The following is a 20990-nucleotide window of genomic DNA, read 5'->3' on the forward strand; positions in this document are numbered from 1 at the left end:
TTTTTATCTATTTGTCATCCAGCTATTTATTCATCAGTGCATCATCCATTCTTCTATCCGTCATTCAATCCATCCATCCATCCATCCATCCATCCATCCATTGATCCATCCATCCATGCTTCCATCCATTGATCCATCCATTCATCCATCCATTGATCCATCCTTCCATCCATCCATTCATCCATCCATCCATCCATCCATCCTTCCATCCATTTATCCAAACCTTCCATCCACCCATCCATCCATCCATCCATCCATCCATCCTTCCATCCATTCATTCATCCACCCATCCATCCATCCATCCATCCATCCATCCATCCATCCATCCATCCATGCTTCCATTGATCCATCCATCCATCCATCCATCCATCCATTCATTTATCCAAACCTTCCATCCACCCATCCTTCCTTCCATCGTTCCATCCATGAAACATCCCGTCCTCACAGATTCTAGTCTGTTAATGATCATCCGTCTGTTTCTAAAGAATCACCTGCTGGAAGTCTGTGTTTGACTGTAAATCTCTCAGCACAGTCTCAGCTCATAACAACTTCCACAGTGACGTGTCTCTGCACTGCCTCCATCTATTCTCCTCGAAAACCTGAAACAGGAAATCCTTAAAGACGGAAATCTATTTTGAGGGAGAGCGTGGAGGCAGGTGAGGTGTGACCCACATTCAGAAACTTCACTGGAGGAACCGGAGGAGGCTCCGCCTCATTCCTCCGCTCTTTCAACCTGTTTCTCCTACAAACGTCTGAACCTCTGATGGAACTTCTGAGTGGCAGAACATTATTTTTACAGCCAGTAATAAAAGTAATCATTTACTTATTGTAACAAAGTAGTGTGAAGCGTTACTAAAGACTTTTACTTAAATGGTAATTTAGTGCCTCATCTTTACAACAGAGTTACCATCCAAACTGAAATGTTTGTTGATGTTAACTTTGATTATTTTATCAAGAACTCTGAGAAACCAGTGATTGAATGTATTGATCACAGTCAATAAACATTGGAGAATTAGCTAAAAGAGTCTTTGGTGAACTGGAAGGAGAAAGAATCAGGATTTTGGAGGAAGTTCTGTCCATGAAGATCTTCACTTCCTCGTCCAGCTGACATCCGGATCAGAACCATACGGCTGGACATTACCCAGATTGATGGATGTTTTAGTGAAGATTTATGCAAGCAAGACACAGAGCGATCATAATCAGACAGGGGGTGGTCAGGGGCGGAGCTACTCAGCTCAGCTCCAAAAGCCACGCCCCCTCAGAGGAGATTTAGAAAACAGAGGCTTCAGATCAACATGAAAAATGGCTTTTTAAGACATTTAAGTTGAGGGATTTTGGTTAAAAACATCATAATCATAATTAAAACACTACTGAAAATGTTGTTGTTTTTTTAAATAAAAAAATATCATAGTTGGACTTCAAAAACTGTTTCTGCTATGAAACAACCCTGAATGAGAATCTTAATCATAAATGACATCAAACAATCCACTGACTATCATGGGCCATCTTGAAGTCTCCGGGGCTGGATGTCATACCACCAACATTCCTGAAAACAGGAAGTCCAACACAGACTTCCTGTTTCACTCCACCTACGCTGGAGGGAATGTATGTACCCCAACACACGAATGGTACAATTATATCCACCTTTTACAAGAATATGGGTAACGTCAGAGACAATAACCACTGCTGTGGCATCTTGTTGCAGAGCAGTGTTGGTAAAGTCTTGACTATGTGGTTCTAGTACTCCTGCAGGGCCTTGTAGAGTCTACCATAATACAACTTTATCTACACATTGTTCTTTATAATTAGGAACAGAAAACAGCAGAGTTGCTCACTTCCGCTCTTTATTGGATCTTCTTTTCCTTGAAGGTTCTCCTCTGTTGTTCACTGACAAATCAGCCCCATAGAGAGGCAAGTCTGTAAAGCAACAAATGGGCTCCATGACTTCCATTCCCATTGCTTTCTGCACATCCCATGTCAAGGTAGAGTCACCAAAACTGAGGTTTCCATATTCACTGTGATTTTCCCAGAAACATCTGAGGTGGCTCAGGCCAGAAATGGGGTCAAAAAATCAGAGAAGTTTTCTGCCATAAAGGAAGGAGCAGCACTGACCACAGCGCACTCACACCCATCCCACCTGCGTCTAGTCAGTCCAGAAGAGACTGTACTCTGGAGAGTATTTATTTAGCAACTCCAGGAAATCTTTCCAGAACGGATCTCTCAGTCTGCTACTTCCTCATCCTCCCAGACTGACAGATGCCAGTAAGTAGATGAATGATGTCAGCTACTGTGAGATGTGTGACTCTTACTTAGTGACCCGTACCTCCACAGTAAATGATCACCCAGTTATATCATGACCTGTCTGGATCTGGATAGATGGATGGATGGTTAGAAAAATCTGTGTCATAATGTTTTCTGTCCATTGGCTGTGCTGCTGCAGGGTTCAACATTGTGCATCAAACTGTTCCTACAGATGAACATAAATGATTTAAAGCCCATCTAACTTGTGAAGCTGCTGCTGGTCGGCCACAAGCACACATTTTCATCACCTCTCCTGTGATTCATACTGATACTCCACTGATTTCATCACTGGTAATCATGTGCTGCCATCTAGTGGTGAATGTGCTGAATGACAAAGGAGTGATTCATTTCTGAAAAATGTCTAAACACGTCTTGTGGGCCAAGTAAGTTGAAATAATCTTAATGTGTGCTGATTTATAAAAAAAAAAATTAGAAATAAAAAATTGGGTCACATTCATTCGCATCATTACCAGTAAATCAAAACATTTTTACTGACAGAATTTAGAGTTTTGTTTTGATTTGTTCACACACTGCCATCCTGGTTTGTTACTGTGCTTTTGGACTTTTGTTAATAAAGCTTTGTTTGAAAACCAGAATTTATTTCTGCTTCTCAGTAGATATGTCTGAATTCCTTCCCTTCTCACTAACTACTAAGAACTAAATAGTGTTGGACTATAGGACTATCTAGTGCCCTAGATTTAGAAAAAAAAACAGCCACTGTGGTCACTACTTTTCTTTTAAACTACAAATATGATGTCACTGATGTAAGGAAAACCTAAGAAATGAGCATTTTTCAAAGACTATTTTTGAATCCATTGTGCTCTGATGACTAAAATATGGATAGTTTATATAAAAAACTAAATTAATATACTTTCCTTCCCCAGAAATTGTTCAAACGCAATGAATTGTGGTCTATATCTGCCAGTATAGTAGTATAGTAGTGGAGGAATTTAAACACAACCACTTGGAATTCAACCTTCCATCCACACATGAGTTTTTTGCCATAGTTACTGACCATCATTTCAATGTGAAAGCAAAGACAAACCAACATAAAACTCTAGAGGTCTGCTACCTTTAACAGTAAAAGAACCATTTGACTCGTTTTCCAATGATCAAAAACTAGAAGGAGCCGTAAAGACTTACTTTAGTCTTTAAGAAATTTGGATTGGCATTAATGACCTTCTTTTTTAAAATAATAAATATTATTTTTTTCTATTTTTTGGCACAAACAAAAGCAAAAATATAAAAAGAACCTAGCATCTCTCAAAATGAGATTTATTTTCTTTTTTTTAAACTTCTTTTCAAAATAAAAGATGATCTGTGTCAAACAGGATCATCTCAGTGTAGCTAGTAATCAATGTTGTGCAGCACAAGATAATATGCGCTTTTAATTCATAAAAGATCAAACTTTTTACCAAAGTTTTACTTTACATATAAAATCTGTTCATTCTGGAGGTAGAGTTGATCAAACAAGAAGTCTTCAGGTCAACAGGATGTAAAAACTTACATAGTTTATCATCTATGTGAACCTCAGACATCAATTTATAAACTAAACTCTAAAGATAGTTTAGTTGTAAATGCTTCAACCAGAAGCCGTGTGAGATTCCTCTTCACCATTTGAGCTGTTTGCTTTGCTCTTATTGTACATTTTCACAATGTTTAGCAAAGTTCTGCAGTGTTGATGATTTTTTTCTAAGTTGATATCGGAAAAGGAAGCAGACTATTTTAGAAGAGTTTACAACTTTTGTAAAAAAAAACAAAAAAACAAAAAAAAAAGCGTTTCCTCCTATCTTTGCATTTTTTTTTTTGCACAGTAAAACCATCAAAGACGAAAATAGGGTTAAGGTTGTTTTATTTTCATTTCTGAAAGTTATTGTTTCTAATGTTCTGGTAAAGTCTGGAAAGAGTATGTCCCCCAAAAGGACCAAAATTCACTCAAATTATATCAATATATCAAACATAAGATACTTAGTCACAAAAAAGGATTAGAAAATATGCACACTTCCACATACATTTGTAAGTAATTCAATTATTCCTCCTAATCATAAATAAACATATTAACTCTTTTACATATACGGCATCTCACAAGACTATTAACTATTAAGATTGTTAAACCAAGTTCTGTGGATTCCTAGAAGGGAACTGGGAGGAAGCGAACTTATAAAAACCCACAAGGTCATGTGACCAACAGTGAGGTAGAATGTTCTAGTGATGATTATTCTGATGTGGTAAAACAACAGTGAGCAAACTTTATCAAACTAAATGGATTTGTCTTTAATTCTTGTTTACTTGTTTGTTTGAACACATATTTAATTTACAGTTGATTATATTGAAGAAATACAAGGAATCTAGAAAAACTTCACCTGCACTGTTCAGTACCAGGTATTTATCTCTGAGTCACACTGCTGGAAGTTTTGGATAAAGATGTTCTGGATCCATGTTCAGTCAGTGAATCGGATCGTTCAAAGAGTTAATATGAGTTTGACACCCCGGACTAGAGTGTGGTGTAAGGCCACCGTACGACATTCAAAAATGTGTGTAATTTGAATTATTCTTATGAATACTTCACTTTAATACACATACTCCACATATAACAATTGATAGGTTCCATTTTCATGACGTTCTGTAAGGTGTTCACACGAGCCTGAAGGGAACTGCAAGACACCTTTAATTCTACAGCTCTCTGTACGACCCTCCACGGGCCAAGATAACCCAAAAATGTGACTAATATGCTAATGAACCAGCTCAGATTTAGTGTAGCTCACATTCATGGGGGGGGGGGGGTCTTTAAATGCTGTAGGCTCAAACTATACAAAAGGAGGAAAAAAGAAACCCACAAAAGTAGCATTTGTTTCCATTAGCGGTGGGCAATACTGGGAATTTGGGTATCAATCCGATACCAAGTAATTACAGGGTTAGTACTGCAGACATCGATACTGATACCAACATTTTCCCTTGAAATGTTGCATTTCAGAATAACTTTGGAAATAAACATTTTATTGTTTATTAAGTTTATAATAAAACACAGAACTGAGACTTCTGACAAACAAAAAATGTTTATTAACCAAACACAGCAATCTGTACTAAAAATACATCAAATTTACAATATTCACTTTCTTTTTTTAGAGTAACAGTAATTAAATGACCAAGCTGTAGTTCTATCTATATTTCCCAATTATTTACTGTCATGAAAACAAAGCCTTAAATTGTAAAATGTTCTAACATGTTATCAAAGCCCCTGCATTCTAACTATAGTTCCGTCAAGTGTTTTACAAGAAATTTTGTCCACATCTGCCAGATTTTGAGGTATAAATGTGTACTCTTTCAGTTGATAGTAAACAGCACAACTTTCTGTTTTTTTTGCCTTTCTGATTCATGAAACAAAAATGTAATATACATTTTAATAAAAAAGGGAGAGCGAACATTTCAAATCCATATGGTTTACTTTTGGACTGAATTGGTGGGCCCCAAGTGAGTTTGTTCGCAGGTTCCATGTTGGCCCCATCTGTGTTTGCCCACACTGGCTTGAGTGGGCACCCTGTAGTCTGGCTCACTGGGCAGCGGAGCTCGCTAACTCACTGCGCTGTACGCTGGGTAGCTTGTTTGCATGCTACGCTTTCCACCAGGTAGCTGGTTATCGTAGGGCCCCAAACCCACCTAAGCCAGTGTGGGCAAACAGGTGGGGCCAACATGGAACCTGCAAACAAACCCATTTGGGGCCCACTAATTCAGCCCAAAGGTAAACCATATGGGGCCCACATTGAAATGTTCACTGGGGAGAGATTGACGATTTCTACAGTTACCGTATTTTCCGGACTTTGAGTCGATCTGGAGTATTAGTCGCACCCCTGGCCAATCAATTAAAAAAAAGCGACTTATAGTCCTGAAAATACGAAACATGTTTTTTTTGTCCTGTTATATTTATGTAAAAAGCAGGAACTAAACATTGTCACTAAAATTGTTCTGTTTGCTCGGTTAGCAGGGGGACTCTTTCTAAAAGGTCGTGTGCCACATCCTTCAGAACCACCGCTTTGTCTGCCATGTGCAGCAAAGACTTCAGACTGGCCCAGAAAACCTGCTGCTTGCGCTGGTCGCTGGGCCACTCCAGGTAAGTCTGCTGCTCCAACAAGCTCCTGAGTCTCAGGAACTTCTTGGGAAGAGAGTCTGCTGGAATTGGCTCCAGCAGTACGAAGACTATGGAGTCCCTTTGGGTGCTGATGGATCTGTGCTGTGCAAAGAAGAGCTCGTAGTTGCACCACTCACTCTTCACAAAATGTTTGGAGAGCACAAACAGCGTCTTGTAGCTGGACTCTACGCAGTTGATGATGTTATCCAGAATCCACTCACCAGGGACAAAGTCTCGCTCGTGGATGCAGAGGGAGAAACCATTTCCTTCTAGAGAGGGCACCAGCTGACTGTCCACCCAGTCAGAGTCCTGATGGCTGTACGAGATGAAGGCGTGATAGCTGAATGAGGCATTCTTCAACAGGTTAGAACGCTTCATGCCTCTCCTCTTCATCCTGATCCAGGTCCATAGCATCCTTGTGTACCAAACACCGTCACACTTACAGAAAATGACCCCGAGGGCTGTGCAAAGGGCTGTCAGCACAGGCAGAGCCACCACGACTTGAAGCCACACTTCACAGGACAGCCTGCTGGTTTTGTACTCTAACAGAGACTGTCCAGAGAGGGATGGCGGCGTGCTGCACGTATAATCAAACGGCCAGTCTGGAAGTAAGGACTTGTTGAGAGTAGTAATGAACCAGTGCATGTCACATGAGCAGAAATAGGGATTGTTCCCAGCGATCAGAGTCTGAAGTCTGGGCAGGCCCGCGAAAGCCTCTCTGGACACAGAGGTGATGGCGTTCTGGTCCACATGCAGCCTGAGCAGAGTTGGGGCAATGAGATCTTCAGGGAAGACCTGGATGTTGTTGGAGCTGAGTGTGAGTTGCTCCAGTTTGGGAAAACGAGACAGAACTTCCTGTGTCAGGGCTGTTATTCCTGTCTTTGTCAAGTCGATACTTTCAAAGTTCGGAGACAGATAATTGAAGACAGTGTTGCCCAAATTGTTGTTGCCCAAACTCAGCTCCGTCAGCTGTGCCGGCCAGGAGCAGGCTCCATCCAAATGGATCGAGTTGAAGCTGAGGTCCAGAGATTTCAGTGTCTTCATTTGCTGCATTTTCTTAGAAATGAAGGAAAGACTAGTGAATCTGTTTCTGCTCAAAGAAAGCTTCTGCAGCTTTGGAAAAGTGGAGGAATATGAGCACTGAAACCACCAAAAGCCCGACTCAGACAAGAGGTTGTCTGATAGGTCAAGCATTTCCAGAGACGGCAGGGTTGAAATGACTCCGCAGGGTAAGATGTTCATCCCGGTGCCTGAAAACTTCAGATAGGTCAGCTCTGAGAAGGCCTTGAAGCTCATGTTGAAAGTGGGATATTTGTACTGGTAGTGGTTCACACCATTGAAGGTAACTGAGCGGAGATTGATGGTACTATTTATGGTGGGAAACTGAAACCCATCTGGTGTGTCTTCATTATAAGTGATGTTAACAAACAAGAGTTCACGAAGTGGGGAGAACCACACGTTCTTCAGAAAAACCTCCATGAATGAACTGTTAATCCATGTGTTCTCAATGCTGAGTCTTTGAATGAAAGGCATCGTCCTCAGCTTGAAGAATGGGTCTCCTGTCACACGGCAGGAGTCTGGAAATACAGATCTGAGTTGAATTGACCTTACTCGTGTCTCAGCCAAGTCCCTGAGAAGGTCTTCCAACATGGTGAAATTCTCACAAAAAGACACATGAAGGGAAATCTCTTGGAGATTAATTCTTGCAAGAGAACCAGAATCATATTTTCGCCACGGAGTTCCTGCCCCCAAGAGCAGGTGCTTGAGAGAAACATTCGTGAGCGCATCAAAGTCTTGAAAACCCACCATTGTGGCTGCTGTGCTTCCCAAGAGCAGAGAGTCCAGACCTTTCATGTCCTGAAAGGAGGCGGGAATCTTGTAGCTGCTGTACAGATTATTGTCCAGAGCAAAAACCTGCAGTTTTTCCAGTGAAATAGCTGGAATGTAAGGTAAGCTGTTGTGAGATATGTTGAGGACTTTCAGCCCCGGTGTGTGTTTAAACACCAAGGAGGGAATCTCCCGGAGGCCACAGTGGGTTGCTTTCAGAAAGCACAGCTGGGACAATCCAAAAAACTGATCTGCATCCAACCTGGGGATGGGGTTGTGAGAAATGTCCAAATACTGAGTGTCGTGGGGAAGATGGGAAGGGACAGCAGTCAGGTTATGGTAGGAATAGTCCTTCATTCCTCGCCTCAGAACACCACACAGTTGAAGCCCTTTGACATCTGGATCTGCGGCTCTGCACTCAGGACTCAGAAAGGTCACTGCCAAAAGGGCCCCGATGACTGGAGCAACGCTTGGCCTGGAAAAACCAAAATAATTAGGAAAAGTGAGAGGAACAGAAGTGAAAGAGAAAGAAGACGTGACCTGAAATGTGATGAAATCAGCGGGTTTACCTCTGCAGCTTCATGACTTAAAAGGTGCTGAGACCTGAGCTGACGTTTCCCCTCAGAGCTCCGATCTGCTTCTGTCAGAGCAACAAGTCCGTCCTTCCCTAAATCAGTTTCTCCTTTCTGCCCTCTGCTCTCCTTTCATACAAGTGTGATTTACTAAAGGGGAAGTCCTACATGTGGGTGAAGCCCAAGGAAAACATGTTTTCTTCACCATGAAACTGGAAGTCATTGTCACCACTCTGCTCATTTTATTATTGTAAACGTGTTCCCAGTAGTCTTTCAATATGATTATTCCATTTTTAGGGATAATCCGTGGTATTAGCGTGTCAACACTTTCCTTTATCCCTTTGATGATGGGAAGCTACTACCTCACCCACAACAGGTTTGGGGCCACTGATATATATTATCTTACTGGACAAACAAGGTAATGCCTTACCCCAGCCCAAGTGAAACCAGGCCAGAGCCTTCTCTGTCACTTCCTGATAGCCTCCCACCATTTTGTAAACCATCAACAGTAATTGGTCCAATTCACGTTTTTAGAGGAACTACTGTCGGCAATCATGAGTGAACTTGTTCGAAGTTCACACCCCTTCCACTTAAAGTGGCTCGGGAGACACGGTCAATCAAACGTTCAAACGTTCTGGCCAGCAGGTAACTAAAGGGAAGTTTTTTGTTACTCAATAAAATTAATTTATCCAACACTGACCCCAACCTAACGTTAGCGGTGCAACAAAAAGGGCGAGCAATACCAGAGATATCAAGACACAGTTATTTTAAGATCCATTTTCTTTGTTTGCTGTGGCGACAAAAGAGGTTGAACAACATGTCCTCCATCATGAGAATAATGCTTTTGATAAAATCATCAATGGAATGCCAACTCAGCAAAAAGCTTTTGAGTAAAGATTAATTATCATCATTTTTGGCTGAGATTGAAAAATCATCAGTGCAAGCTTCTTTAAGCAATGCAAATGCCCCAAAACTGATTGAGTAAATAAAACTAAAACTGTTCAAAATACTTATTATTTATCCTTTTATTTGTAACAGCCTTCCACTCTTATTCTTATGTGCCACCCTACCAAAGACTTCTGTCCCCCATTGTCCTCTCATATTTGAAATGTTCTAGCTCTGCCACTGGTTCAGAGGTTTGTACTCTATTACTTTGTAGGTTTTTTCAGAAAACACTGTTTAATAATTAATATAAAGTCAATGATATTGTCAGGAGTCAGAGCTCTGTCTCCCCCTCTGGTCACGGGCGGAACCATCTCAAGAGTACTAAGTGCACTACATCTCCCAGCACCCCCAGCGCACAGTTCCTGGGTGCTCCTCAGATGGCTCCAATCTGGCAATTACCCACCTGCTTCTTAAGCGGCACACAGAACCTCACTCTGTGCGAAGTATTGTCTGTGCCGCCCTGCCTGCATTACTGAGCGTTTCTATTTGGACCTGCTCTTTTGCGTCATCTCTGTTTGCCTGCTGCCTGCCCTGACCCTCACCTGGCCTGCCCTGACCCTCACCTGGAATCTGACAACTCTACTCTTTTCTTGGATGATCCCATGTTCGTGATTGATCAAAGCCTGCCTGACCTGATTTAGTTTTGTGGACTTCTAGCTGTCTGAACTAATAAACCTGCTACATGTAGAACCAGTTGTCTGCCCTTTTGTGACAGATATAGATGCAGGTAGAGGTCATAACTAAAACCTGTCTCAATGAAAGGATTTAGAGTTATCACAAATGTCTGTATGTGAAGATGATACACTAATTTCTTTAGGTCTGCTACTCAGCTATTTTTCAAAATTTGATCATACTGTAAAACATTATGGTGTGGAGTTAGACCGAAAATTTCTGAAAAAAAAGATGCTTCTTTTGAATTTTACACAAGATCGGTAAAGAAAACAAAGCTTTTTGTTTCATTTTCATAATGAATCAATGCAAAAAAAACCCTAAAAACAAACCTAGGTTTTGTTTTGGTTTTGTAATCAGACTAACTGAGAGAGTCAGTTCTGTTGATTCGTATGATCCTCAGAAGTAAATATGTCACAAATGAAATAAGCTCCATATAAATCAGTCCTTCTCAGTCTTAAAAATGAAAACAGAGCACCTCCTCTTTCACAAAGGAAATGTTTTGCAAGAGAAAACTATATGCCAATTTAAAATAAACACTCAAGTTGTGTCATGAAGACACGAGTCTTCCTCACACTTCCTCAACTTTCAGGAACAGACACAGCAGAACTGAAGTGTGTCACTCGCATGAATGGATCCAAGCCAAGGAAACAAATGGAGATTTCAGTGTTCACTGATGTTTTACTAAAAAATGAATCAAGTCTTCATGAGTGTTGGCAGCAAATGTCCAAATATTTGAAGACCCCTTTAGTTCACCTGCACTAAGGAAGAGAATCAGAAGACCCTGGTACACATCTTCTAGACCAGTGGTCCCCAACCCCCGGGCCGCAGACCGGCACCGGTCCATGGGTCATTTGGTACCGGGCCGCAGACAAAAAAATAAATGAAGGTGCTAACTTAGAATATTTCTGTTTTGTTTATATTCTGATCCTAAAGGAAGTTTTATTTTGAAAGACTTGCAGATTTTGTTCACAACATTTGTCTGGGTCATGTGACTTAAAGCGGCTACCTACATGGCTAACTAGATTGCTAAGCTAGTAGCTCAATGCTAAATACAAAAAAACAAACAAACAATCAAACGTTATTGGAAAGTTTTTTCAGGGAAAAAAGATCCATTGAGGTAACCGAAGGAGATTCTTCGACTTCAAAGAACAATAAAGATGCAATTGACAGACAAAACCAAAAGTTTCCCTCTACATTAGGGGTGCCCAAATTTGGCCAGCTGAATATTATCAAGTGTGGCTGTGGAAGGCTTGTGTGTGTTTTGCAACCGAGCGTGTTGTCCGCAACACATTTGGACAAGCGCTCTTTGAATTGTTGTAATTCCTAAACGGTTTGCTCTGTTTGAAAAATTCCAACAGTTTCGGAAAGCTGAGACATTGTGCTTTCTTGTCTATCAGGTCATTACGGTAATATCACCCAGAAGCCTGCGGGGAGCCCCTTTGTTTACCGGTGAGACAGACGAAGCGGTGGGTAGATGTAGAGATTAGAGCGGTCAAAAAGTTTTTATAACTGTGAAAAAAAAAAAAAGGACAACCATCGTGGAAAATATAACATTCATGGAGGTTCAGAGAAGACTTTGGGACTGAAGGAGCAACAGGAGTCATTTTTGGCAAGAAAAGGTAATGTTTGTGGAGCTGCATTTCCATGTTTTTTCCTGAAGGAATCAAGCAGTTGCTAGTTTGTACTCTGAAACACAAACTGGGAGAGAAATGTCATTCAAATGTGAATTATCTTATTTTATTTACTCATAAATTATAAGTTATCTTATAAAATAAGTATATATTTACGTTTGTTCAGAAAATAAATATCACAATAAATGAAAACTATTTCTTCAAGTTTCCTGTGAGAGGCTGTGAGCTGGAGCTGATGATGCTGGAGGACCAAACAGGAAAACCATGAGGATGCTGGAGGTTCTGGTGATGTGGTCTGAGACCAAAGCTGCTCACCACATCAACAAAGATGCAGAAACGGATGATGGAGACCCTCATACACTGAGGTTCATCTCTAGACACATCCCAGGTGTCCAACCATCTCTAAATACAGGAAAACCACCAGCAGATGAAATATTTTCCCTCTGATGCTGCAGAATCTGCACCAAGAACATCCCTGGAACTTGTGACCCTCACCGGCAGCATCACCAAAACCTTTGAGGAGCCAAAGAGGACAGAACTGCCCTGTGTGACCAGAAACGTCTGTAGATATTTTACATTTTATCTACTATTTTTTGTAGATTTAGAAAGAAAAATACAACATTTTGCTGTTAACAGTTTGATACTGGGCAAATTTAAACTCTCAACAAACAAAATGTTGTTCATGTACATTTGTGGTGTTTTTCTCCCCAAGCTGTTCTTTGATATGCCTGTTTGATTTATTTGACAAAAGTTTTAAAAAATTAGCTACTGTGGTAATAAAACCAAAAATGTGATGTCTCTAGAGCTAAAAAAATAAATAAATAAATAAAAATAAACAAAAAAAACCCAAAAAACTAATAAATGGTTTTAATGATATCAGTTAGTCATGAACACTCATCAAATTCATGTTAAAACAGTCATTTATTTTTAAGAAGTTTAAATAAGGACAGGAATCACATTCGTCAAAAATGTTCAATAGTTCTAAAGATATTAAAGCTAAAGTCACTAAACTTTCTCACATGACTAAATATCACTTATATAACAAGAAGAGTTTTTTTTCCTACTTTATGTTTTCTCTATTTTTACTTGTTTATTAAAGCTACTTCATAGAAGTGTTTTATTTAAGCTTTTAATGCTAAAAGGTCAATGAAATGTAAATATAGGACAACACAAATCTGTTTATTTAATTTATTTATGTTTTAAATGTTTTACAAAAGTATCGGATCGGGACTCGGTATCTGCAAATCAACAAAATCGAATGACTCGGAATCGGATCGGGCCCAAAAAAACCTGATCGGGACATCCCTAGTTTTAACCATTTTATATCAAAATATTTATGCATGATCACACTGCTATAATCCTAATCAGTTAAATATTGGTTAAAAATAATTCTCGCTCACTTAAAATCTACTACGTTCCCAGTCATGTCCCAATTATGATTATGACGTTTTGTTTTTTTAACCAAAACCCCACAACCTAAATGTCTTAAAAAGTATTTTTTCATGATGATCTGAAGCCTCTGTTTCCAAAATCTCCTCTGAAGGGGCGTGGCTTTTAGAGGGGAGTTGAGCGGCCCCACCCCTGATCCTCCCCCCGCAGGGGAACAGGCATCTTACGCCCATCCTACGGCTCTTACATATCACCTTTACACTCACACCGTAACCTGACTTACGACTAGTGTGTGGTGTAAGACAGTGTCACCAGTACGACAGAAGTGTATACATTTTCCATCAGCCTTACAAACAGGTTAGGATACACTTACCCCATGCATGACGTTCCATTTTCATAAAAGCCCTTAAGATGGTCGTATGAGCCTCAAGAGAGACACCAGCTACTCCTCTCTTCAACCCTCCATGGACCGTAAACAACACAAACACTCAGCACCTGTAGAGGTCAACCCCCATTTGGGTGTAAGTGACTAAACTTCAATGAAATTTAAAAGTGTTGTTAAGTCTTTTTGCCTCTGGTGCAACCATGTCAACATTTTTGAGGTTTATTTGCACAAGAGCAAACGAATCAGATAAATGCAGGTACATAGAATAGAATAGAAGATTACAACTCCTACTAACTCGGACTTTCGGTTTTAAATATGCTATTCCAAACAGAAAATATTAGATTCCATTCAAAATAAATGACAGACAGTCCTGGATGGACCCACAGAGAGACATCAACAATGCAGGACTATTGCCTGATATAACTCAGTTTCAACGTAACTCTAGAATTTACCATTAATCATAAATTATAGACCGCAAAGAAAGAAGGAAATAGAGAATGATGACGAGTTTCTGAAGGGAAGAGAAAGAAATATGACTCAGTGGCTCAAGGCTGTTAAGAAGTTCTTCATTTCTTTTTATGTACAAAGAAAGTCAACAAGAAAGATAGAGGTCTGTCTCTGTCAGGGGAGAAGGATTCTAAGGGCACTCAGAAAACCAAGCCCTTTCTTGATTTGGGTACACCTAGAATTTCTGTACATTAAAGTTATGATAAGAATTGGTGATAAAAAAGTACCTAGTCAGAGTCGAAGGAGTCTGCCCTGTTTCACTGACCCCATACTCTGAGTATTTTCTCCAAATCTAGTAAACATGAGGAGTGGAAGTGGAACAGTAACTGATCCAAGATCCTTCAACCCATACACAGTATTCCTGGTGACACTGTCTTACACCACACACTAGTCGTAAGTCAGGTTGCGGTGTGAGTGTACACAGTATTCCTGTGTATGGGTTGGTTCTTCTAGACCAGGGGTGTCAAACTCAATCACACAAGGGGCTAAAATCCAAAACACACCTTAGGTTGTGGGCCGAACAGGATAAACATTTATTGAATACTCTAAAACTACATTTTCAAAACTTTAAAACAGGACTTTTTTAACACAATTATGAACTAGATATATAGCATTACCTGTAATAATGTGATAGAGTGAATGCTGTAAGCTGAATTTGGCCGCTGACGATGCTAATGCTAATAGCTGAAGATGCTGAAATTGATAGCCAGCTAAAATATTAGCTGAATCCCAAATTAGCCTTAAAAAAACACCTTGGTTTTCCAAAACAGCTAACATGTAGCTGAAAAAATAGCTAAGCTACAAAATAGCCTAAAAAATCTCATTTTAATTCCAAAATAGTCCAAAAAGCTAGCAGAATGCCAATTTTTAAAACTTTAAAACCATAAATTTTTAACATAATTATGAATAATAAAAAGACAGGAATATTATTCCAGAATAAATCAACTTAAACCTTAAATAACTTTCAATATTTTACTCTTCATGAAAAAATATTTTTGTCAAAATTATACATGTTAGAAAGGAGTGCAAGATAACATTTGGTCATTAATAACAATAAAATAAAATGATCTGGAGGGCCGGATTCGGCCCCCGGGCCTTGACTTTGACAGATGTGTTCTAGAACCACAGACCAGAGACTCTTGGGAGTACAGGTTCCCTTCTGTGTGCTTCTGAGCCTCACATAACAAAGCAGTTTAAATGATTGATGTTGTTGGAGCTTGAATGTCTCACTTCCTGTTGCTGTTTCTCCAGAGCGGCTCTCAGTCCTTCACTCCAGACGCTGCACCAGTAGGTTATATGTGTTTTCAACAATGCCAAACTTTTTTCACGTGCATTCTTTGTTCTGTAACAGATGACCACTCCTGCTCCCTACTGGATACTTTAAAAATAACAGCTTAAAGAAAATGTGTATCTATGGACTAGGGCTGGGCGATATGGCAAAAAAATAAAGTCACGATTTTTTAAATGTTATTTCACGATTTCGATTTTATCACGATATTTTTAAAATAAATTCAAATTTCATTATATTGATTTTAGTTGAAAGAAGTAAACATATTTTTGAACAAATATTTACATTTATTTGAATTAAATAGTTATCTATTAAGATTAATCTGTAAATATTGCAAGAATTGGGTCTTCTACTGCTACAGGTAATGCATTGCTGTCAAATGAACAGCTTCTAAATATCAGTGAGTTTTAATTTTTCCTTTGTGCTAAAATCCATAAAACAGAGCTTGTAAATGATTGTCACCCAAGACCAGAAATGAGGGAGATTGATGAAGTTTATAGCATGAATGACTGATAAAGTTTAGTAAAGTCCTTTCTCTATTAAAAACAGCTCAAAGTGCTAAATAATAAAAATAAAAAAATAAATAAAAAAAACACCATTTACCACATTTTAAAATGAAACTGAAACTTTTATTATTTTTGGATTACATACATGCTAAATAAATCTCAATTGCTTCAGAATTTACCTTCAAATAGACGATTTCGTTGTACTTTGAGAAAAAGGCTCCAGCTAGCATCTTTAACTGATACAAAAACATTTTTAAACTTGGATGATAACATCAAATACATCTGCCAAACTGTTAAGATTCAAAACACAGAGATAATAGCAGTAAATGTTTTAAAAAGTTTACATCCACAGCTCCTTCACTAACATCTGCTCTCTGCTGTGTTTATGTCACTGAGCAGAAAGCTAGCGTTAGCATTAGCGCTGTTTATTCTAGTTGGGCTTTTATTCGGTCCGAACGACCAAGAAAGAACCTCAACGGTGACGCCACGGATTAAGAAAATTATGTGCAAACTCACTTACACTTCTTACAAGGGGAGTGCGACCGACGATAAGATTTAGGCTCTTACAGTAGCTAGCAAAAGCTATGCAAAGAGCTAGCAAAACAATGCAGCACCGTGCATCTTGACAGAACATTTTACGTGTTTCCTACATGAATTACCATCAGTTTTTGTGCAGGTTGAACGTTAATACGTGCGATTAACATCCGCTATGTTTAAAAACACGAAACATTAATAAAAACATACATTAAAGAGCCAAACTAGCATGTCTGTCACGGGTTGCTAGCACCCACTTTAGCCTAAACTTTAGCACACAGTTCAAAGTTCTCAGCCTGATTTCTCTCTATTAAAATGTGATTCCTGTCCTGTGATGATTCCTCTCCATCGGATTATTTTGTTGTCAAGGTTTTTGAAGTCGAATGCAAGACACTGCGTCTCCTTTTGTTACTTTTTCGGACCTCCGTCATTCATTACTCGAGAAGACTCAATTCCATAATGACGGCGCACGCGACTCTGTCCCGTTGTATGTCACGTGACTTCCAAACAGGAAAAACACACCGGGGAGGAGGAGGAGGAGGAGGAGGAGGAGGAGGGGGAGCAGCAGCAGCTCGGATTTAAAGTCACAGCTGTCAACAAGCTTTTGCCTTCTCGCTCTTGCAGCTTTTCGTAGAATATCGCGATATAACGATATCTTAAAAATTACCTATCGTCAGCTTTGGAGATCGTACGACGGTTTTTTATCGTCATATCGCCCAGCCCTACTATGGACATAAACCTCATATTTTGTTGTCTAGGTAAATATTTTTTCAGATACAGGGTTGGTAAATGATTTATGTTTTAATGAAGTCATACTCCTCTTGACTAAACTGTTGGGGTAAATATCATACTACACATGACTCAATTATTGTTATTCTGTAATGAGTCTAGCCTAGAACTATAGAGCTCCGGACTGCCTATCGTCAGTCGGCCATTTTGGCAGCAAAATGAGCAGCGCTGCCGTGAGCGCCACTGCTGAAACTTCCAAGCCATAAGAGTATTCATCTCACTTTAATTTGCATGACATTGAGCTTTATCCTTTTTAAAAATTAAAAACATTAAATATTATTGACCCGCTAATGTTTCCGGCGTGCTTTTTAAAGGTATTTCTGCTGAAGAAAATGTCCTAGATCTATGCTTGACAGACATATAGATACGTAATAAACTTCCCATCGTCCTACAGGGAAGACTCTAAAAGTTTACAAAAGCCTGGAGGGTTACAGACGGATTCAATCTGGGTTTGTAGCGAACATTCAACTGTAAAATCTTCAATCTAAAAAATGTTGCATCATCACTGGAAGGGTAATTATTATATTCCAGACAGCGTAACATTAGCATGGCTAGCAGTAGGGTCGGAGTGTTGCGTGTTAACATTAACTTGGCTAAAGTATCTGGTAGGCATTTTTCTTTTTCTGTTCTCTGGAGATGGAAGATTCAATTTCAATTTATTTATATAAAAAGGGACAGAAAAAAAAACATTGTTACAGTGTCAAATGTAACCGATACGATGTCCACAGGCCATCTAGCTAACAGCTAATTTCCAGACCAGGTCATGGTTAGCCTCATTCAACATGGCAGTCAATTCAGCTCTTCTGGCCCATTCCTGCCAAAATGGAGGCGCCTTAAGGGGGACGACGCTGTGTGATGTAATCTCCCGGAGCTCTAAATTTTTTGTTTTGTGTTTTTTGAGTCCAACTAAACCGCTAAACATTTTACATTCTTTATCAGTCCACTATGCATCTGCTGCGTGTATAAAAAGAGGCTGACATAAGATATGAAACACAATAAGTAGTTGGTAAATATATTTGGGTTCATATGTTTGTAAATCTGACTCTGAAAGCGTCAGAGCCTCATCAGCCACAAACGCATCTACACATCACTGGTCTGTAGTGAGGGGATTTACTATCCAGACTTTACCCTGGTTCTCTTCCATCACCGGGTTAACAGAATTGGAGATGTGGTAAACTCTCCATAAAAACATATTTTGTCAACGTTAAATGAAAAAACACTGACATTTCTTTGCGTTTGTGTCATGTTATATATATTACATACTTCAATCACAGATTGAGGATGCTTGATTTTTGACATCAGTCCTGTACCTTCCTCATGTGTCTTTTCTGGGCAATTAATGCTGCCAGATTTACGCGGCTGCCACCCACCATTGGCAACATGTCCTCTATGTGTTGACTACTACAACCCATTTCCCTTGGGAATGATAAAGTATCTATCCATCTATCTAATCCCAACATGAACATGGTGCCGAACAAAACAAACAAACCCTGGATGTAAAAATAAAACTTGTGCTTTTTGGCAAAAACAAATCAAATCATTCCATTTTATTTGCTATGTATTTTGTTTTTTGCTGGCTATTTTAATCTGTTTTGCCCCTAGTTATTTTATCTGATTATGTTTATTTCTTTCTGCACCATGAGTGAGAGGGAGGGAGAGGATGATGACACCCTTGTGAGGAAGCCATAAATCGTTATATCTGATCTCTCAGCCCCCATAATTGAAATGTTGCTTCATTATGTTATGTGCGCAGTACAACATTGGGCTGTTAATAACAATAAAATAAAGTGATCTGGAGGGCCAAATCCTGCCCCCAAGCCTTGACTTTGACACATTTGCTCTACAGTAGTGGTTTCAAACTCATTTTGGTATAGGGGCCACATTCAACCTGTCTAATCTCAAGTGGGTCGGACCAGTAACATAACAGCAAAATAACCTTTGGTCAACTTACTAACTGTAGCTTTGTTTTTGTTTAGAAAATGTCCTCATGCTTGCATAGAATGCCTTTCAATCCCTTTGAATGGGCTAGAACTGAGTTTTGGATGCACGGTTTGAACGGGATGAAACTCTGCTTTTTACATCCGTCTTGGTACAACTTCAGACCATGACAGTACAGACAGAACAGCCATTTTCTGACTGTATTTATCACAGTTCTCGGAGTCAGTGAATGCACCGGGACTGAAGTAACCACCCTCATCGAATTTTGATTGGTCCTTTATGTTAGCCCCGCCCCAAAGCGCCACAACGGGGCCAAAAGTTTTGAAACTGAAATTTTCAATTTCAAAAACAAAAAAAGAGCTGAAAGTGGAAAAAAAGAGTTGAAACTAAAAAGAGTTTTGAAATTAAAAATTTTAGTTTTGAAGCCTAAATGACAGAACATTTTAAGCTGAAAATAATTACATTTATTTTAGAATAGCAAAAAGTTTTGGACATTTTGCCTTTTTTTCTGCCAAGCTTTCACACACATCAACTAGTGATGCAACCTGGACACATCATCAGTGATGTTACCTGGGGTCATGGAGTGTTTCGGGTCTTTCAAACATCATACACTCTCACCCAGGTGACCCAGCTGGGGTGGATCAAACCCCAGCTTGTGTCCAGGTAGCGCTACCCACCCATGGTTCCCCTCTTCCAATCCACAGCCACCGTGAGGCTACTTCTGCTGCCTCTGTTACTTCCTTAATGGCCCTGCGCTTGCTAGCCCCAGTGATGCCCAGCATATTGTACGTCCTACAAAGCGACTGCTATGAACCCCCTGCATCCCACCTCAATGGGCTTGCACCTTGCTTTCCAACCATTGTGCCGGCACTCCTCTACCAGGTCTGCATACTTTGCCCTTTTCCTCTCATTAGCCTCATCAATCCGGTCCTCCCACGGGACGGTCAACTCCAGGAGAACAACCTGCTTTGAAGCTTCTGAGATGAGCAGCATATCTGGCCTCAAGGTTGTACTGGTGATGGTTTCTGGAAATTTTTGTTGCTTTCCAAGGTCAACTTTTAACTCCCAGTCTTGAGCTGTTGTTAACAGGCCTGAGTGGGTGGCCCTGGCAGCTAGTGATGGCTTCTCCCCAGCCCGGACAAAGGCAATAATGTTCTTCGCTGGGCGGAGGCTCCTACAGTGCTTAATGCCACTGCTTGTGGTGTTGGCTATTGCCTTTAGCACTTGGTCATGGTGCCAGCGATAGCGTCCCTCTGCCAGGGCTTTTGAACAGCAGCTGAGGATGTGCTCCAGGGTCCCCCTCTTTAGGCACAGGTTACAGGCCGGTGACTCCGCCTTTCCCCAGCAGAACAAGTTAGAGGGGCTTGGTAGGACGTCATAGACCGCTTGTATCAGGAAACGTATACGGTGTGGCTCAGACTTCCACAACTCCGCTCATGACACTTTGCGTTCCGCTGAATGTTCCCATCTTGTCCAAGTGCCCTGCTGAGGCACCAATATTTTTCTCAATTTCAATCTTGCGCTCATTTCCAACTTGTATGATTTTGACAAAATATATTTTTATGGAGAGTAAAATATTA

General features: G+C 40.0%; 1 protein-coding gene across 4 annotated transcripts in view; it reads right to left on the reverse strand.

Moving 5' to 3' along the window:
• LOC112153396 (toll-like receptor 1) overlaps positions 1-20990 on the reverse strand; it is a 43439-nt gene that overhangs the window by 22066 nt on the left and 383 nt on the right. For 2 of the 4 annotated variants that reach the window (XR_002920495.2, XR_002920494.2), the window contains exon 2: positions 13837-13958. Coding sequence is in view for 2 of the 4 variants with exons in the window: in XM_024283596.2 (XP_024139364.1) it covers positions 6254-8729; positions 8824-8837 (2490 nt within the window). In the remaining 2 variants the exon portion in view is untranslated. Of the gene's footprint in view, positions 1-5376; positions 8730-8823; positions 11388-13836; positions 13959-20990 lie in introns of those variants that run through there. The other 2 variants (XM_024283605.1, XM_024283596.2) reach the window with 2 other exon arrangements.

Source organism: Oryzias melastigma, linkage group LG23 (genome assembly GCF_002922805.2).
Source record: "Oryzias melastigma strain HK-1 linkage group LG23, ASM292280v2, whole genome shotgun sequence".
Classification (NCBI taxonomy): domain Eukaryota; kingdom Metazoa; phylum Chordata; class Actinopteri; order Beloniformes; family Adrianichthyidae; genus Oryzias; species Oryzias melastigma.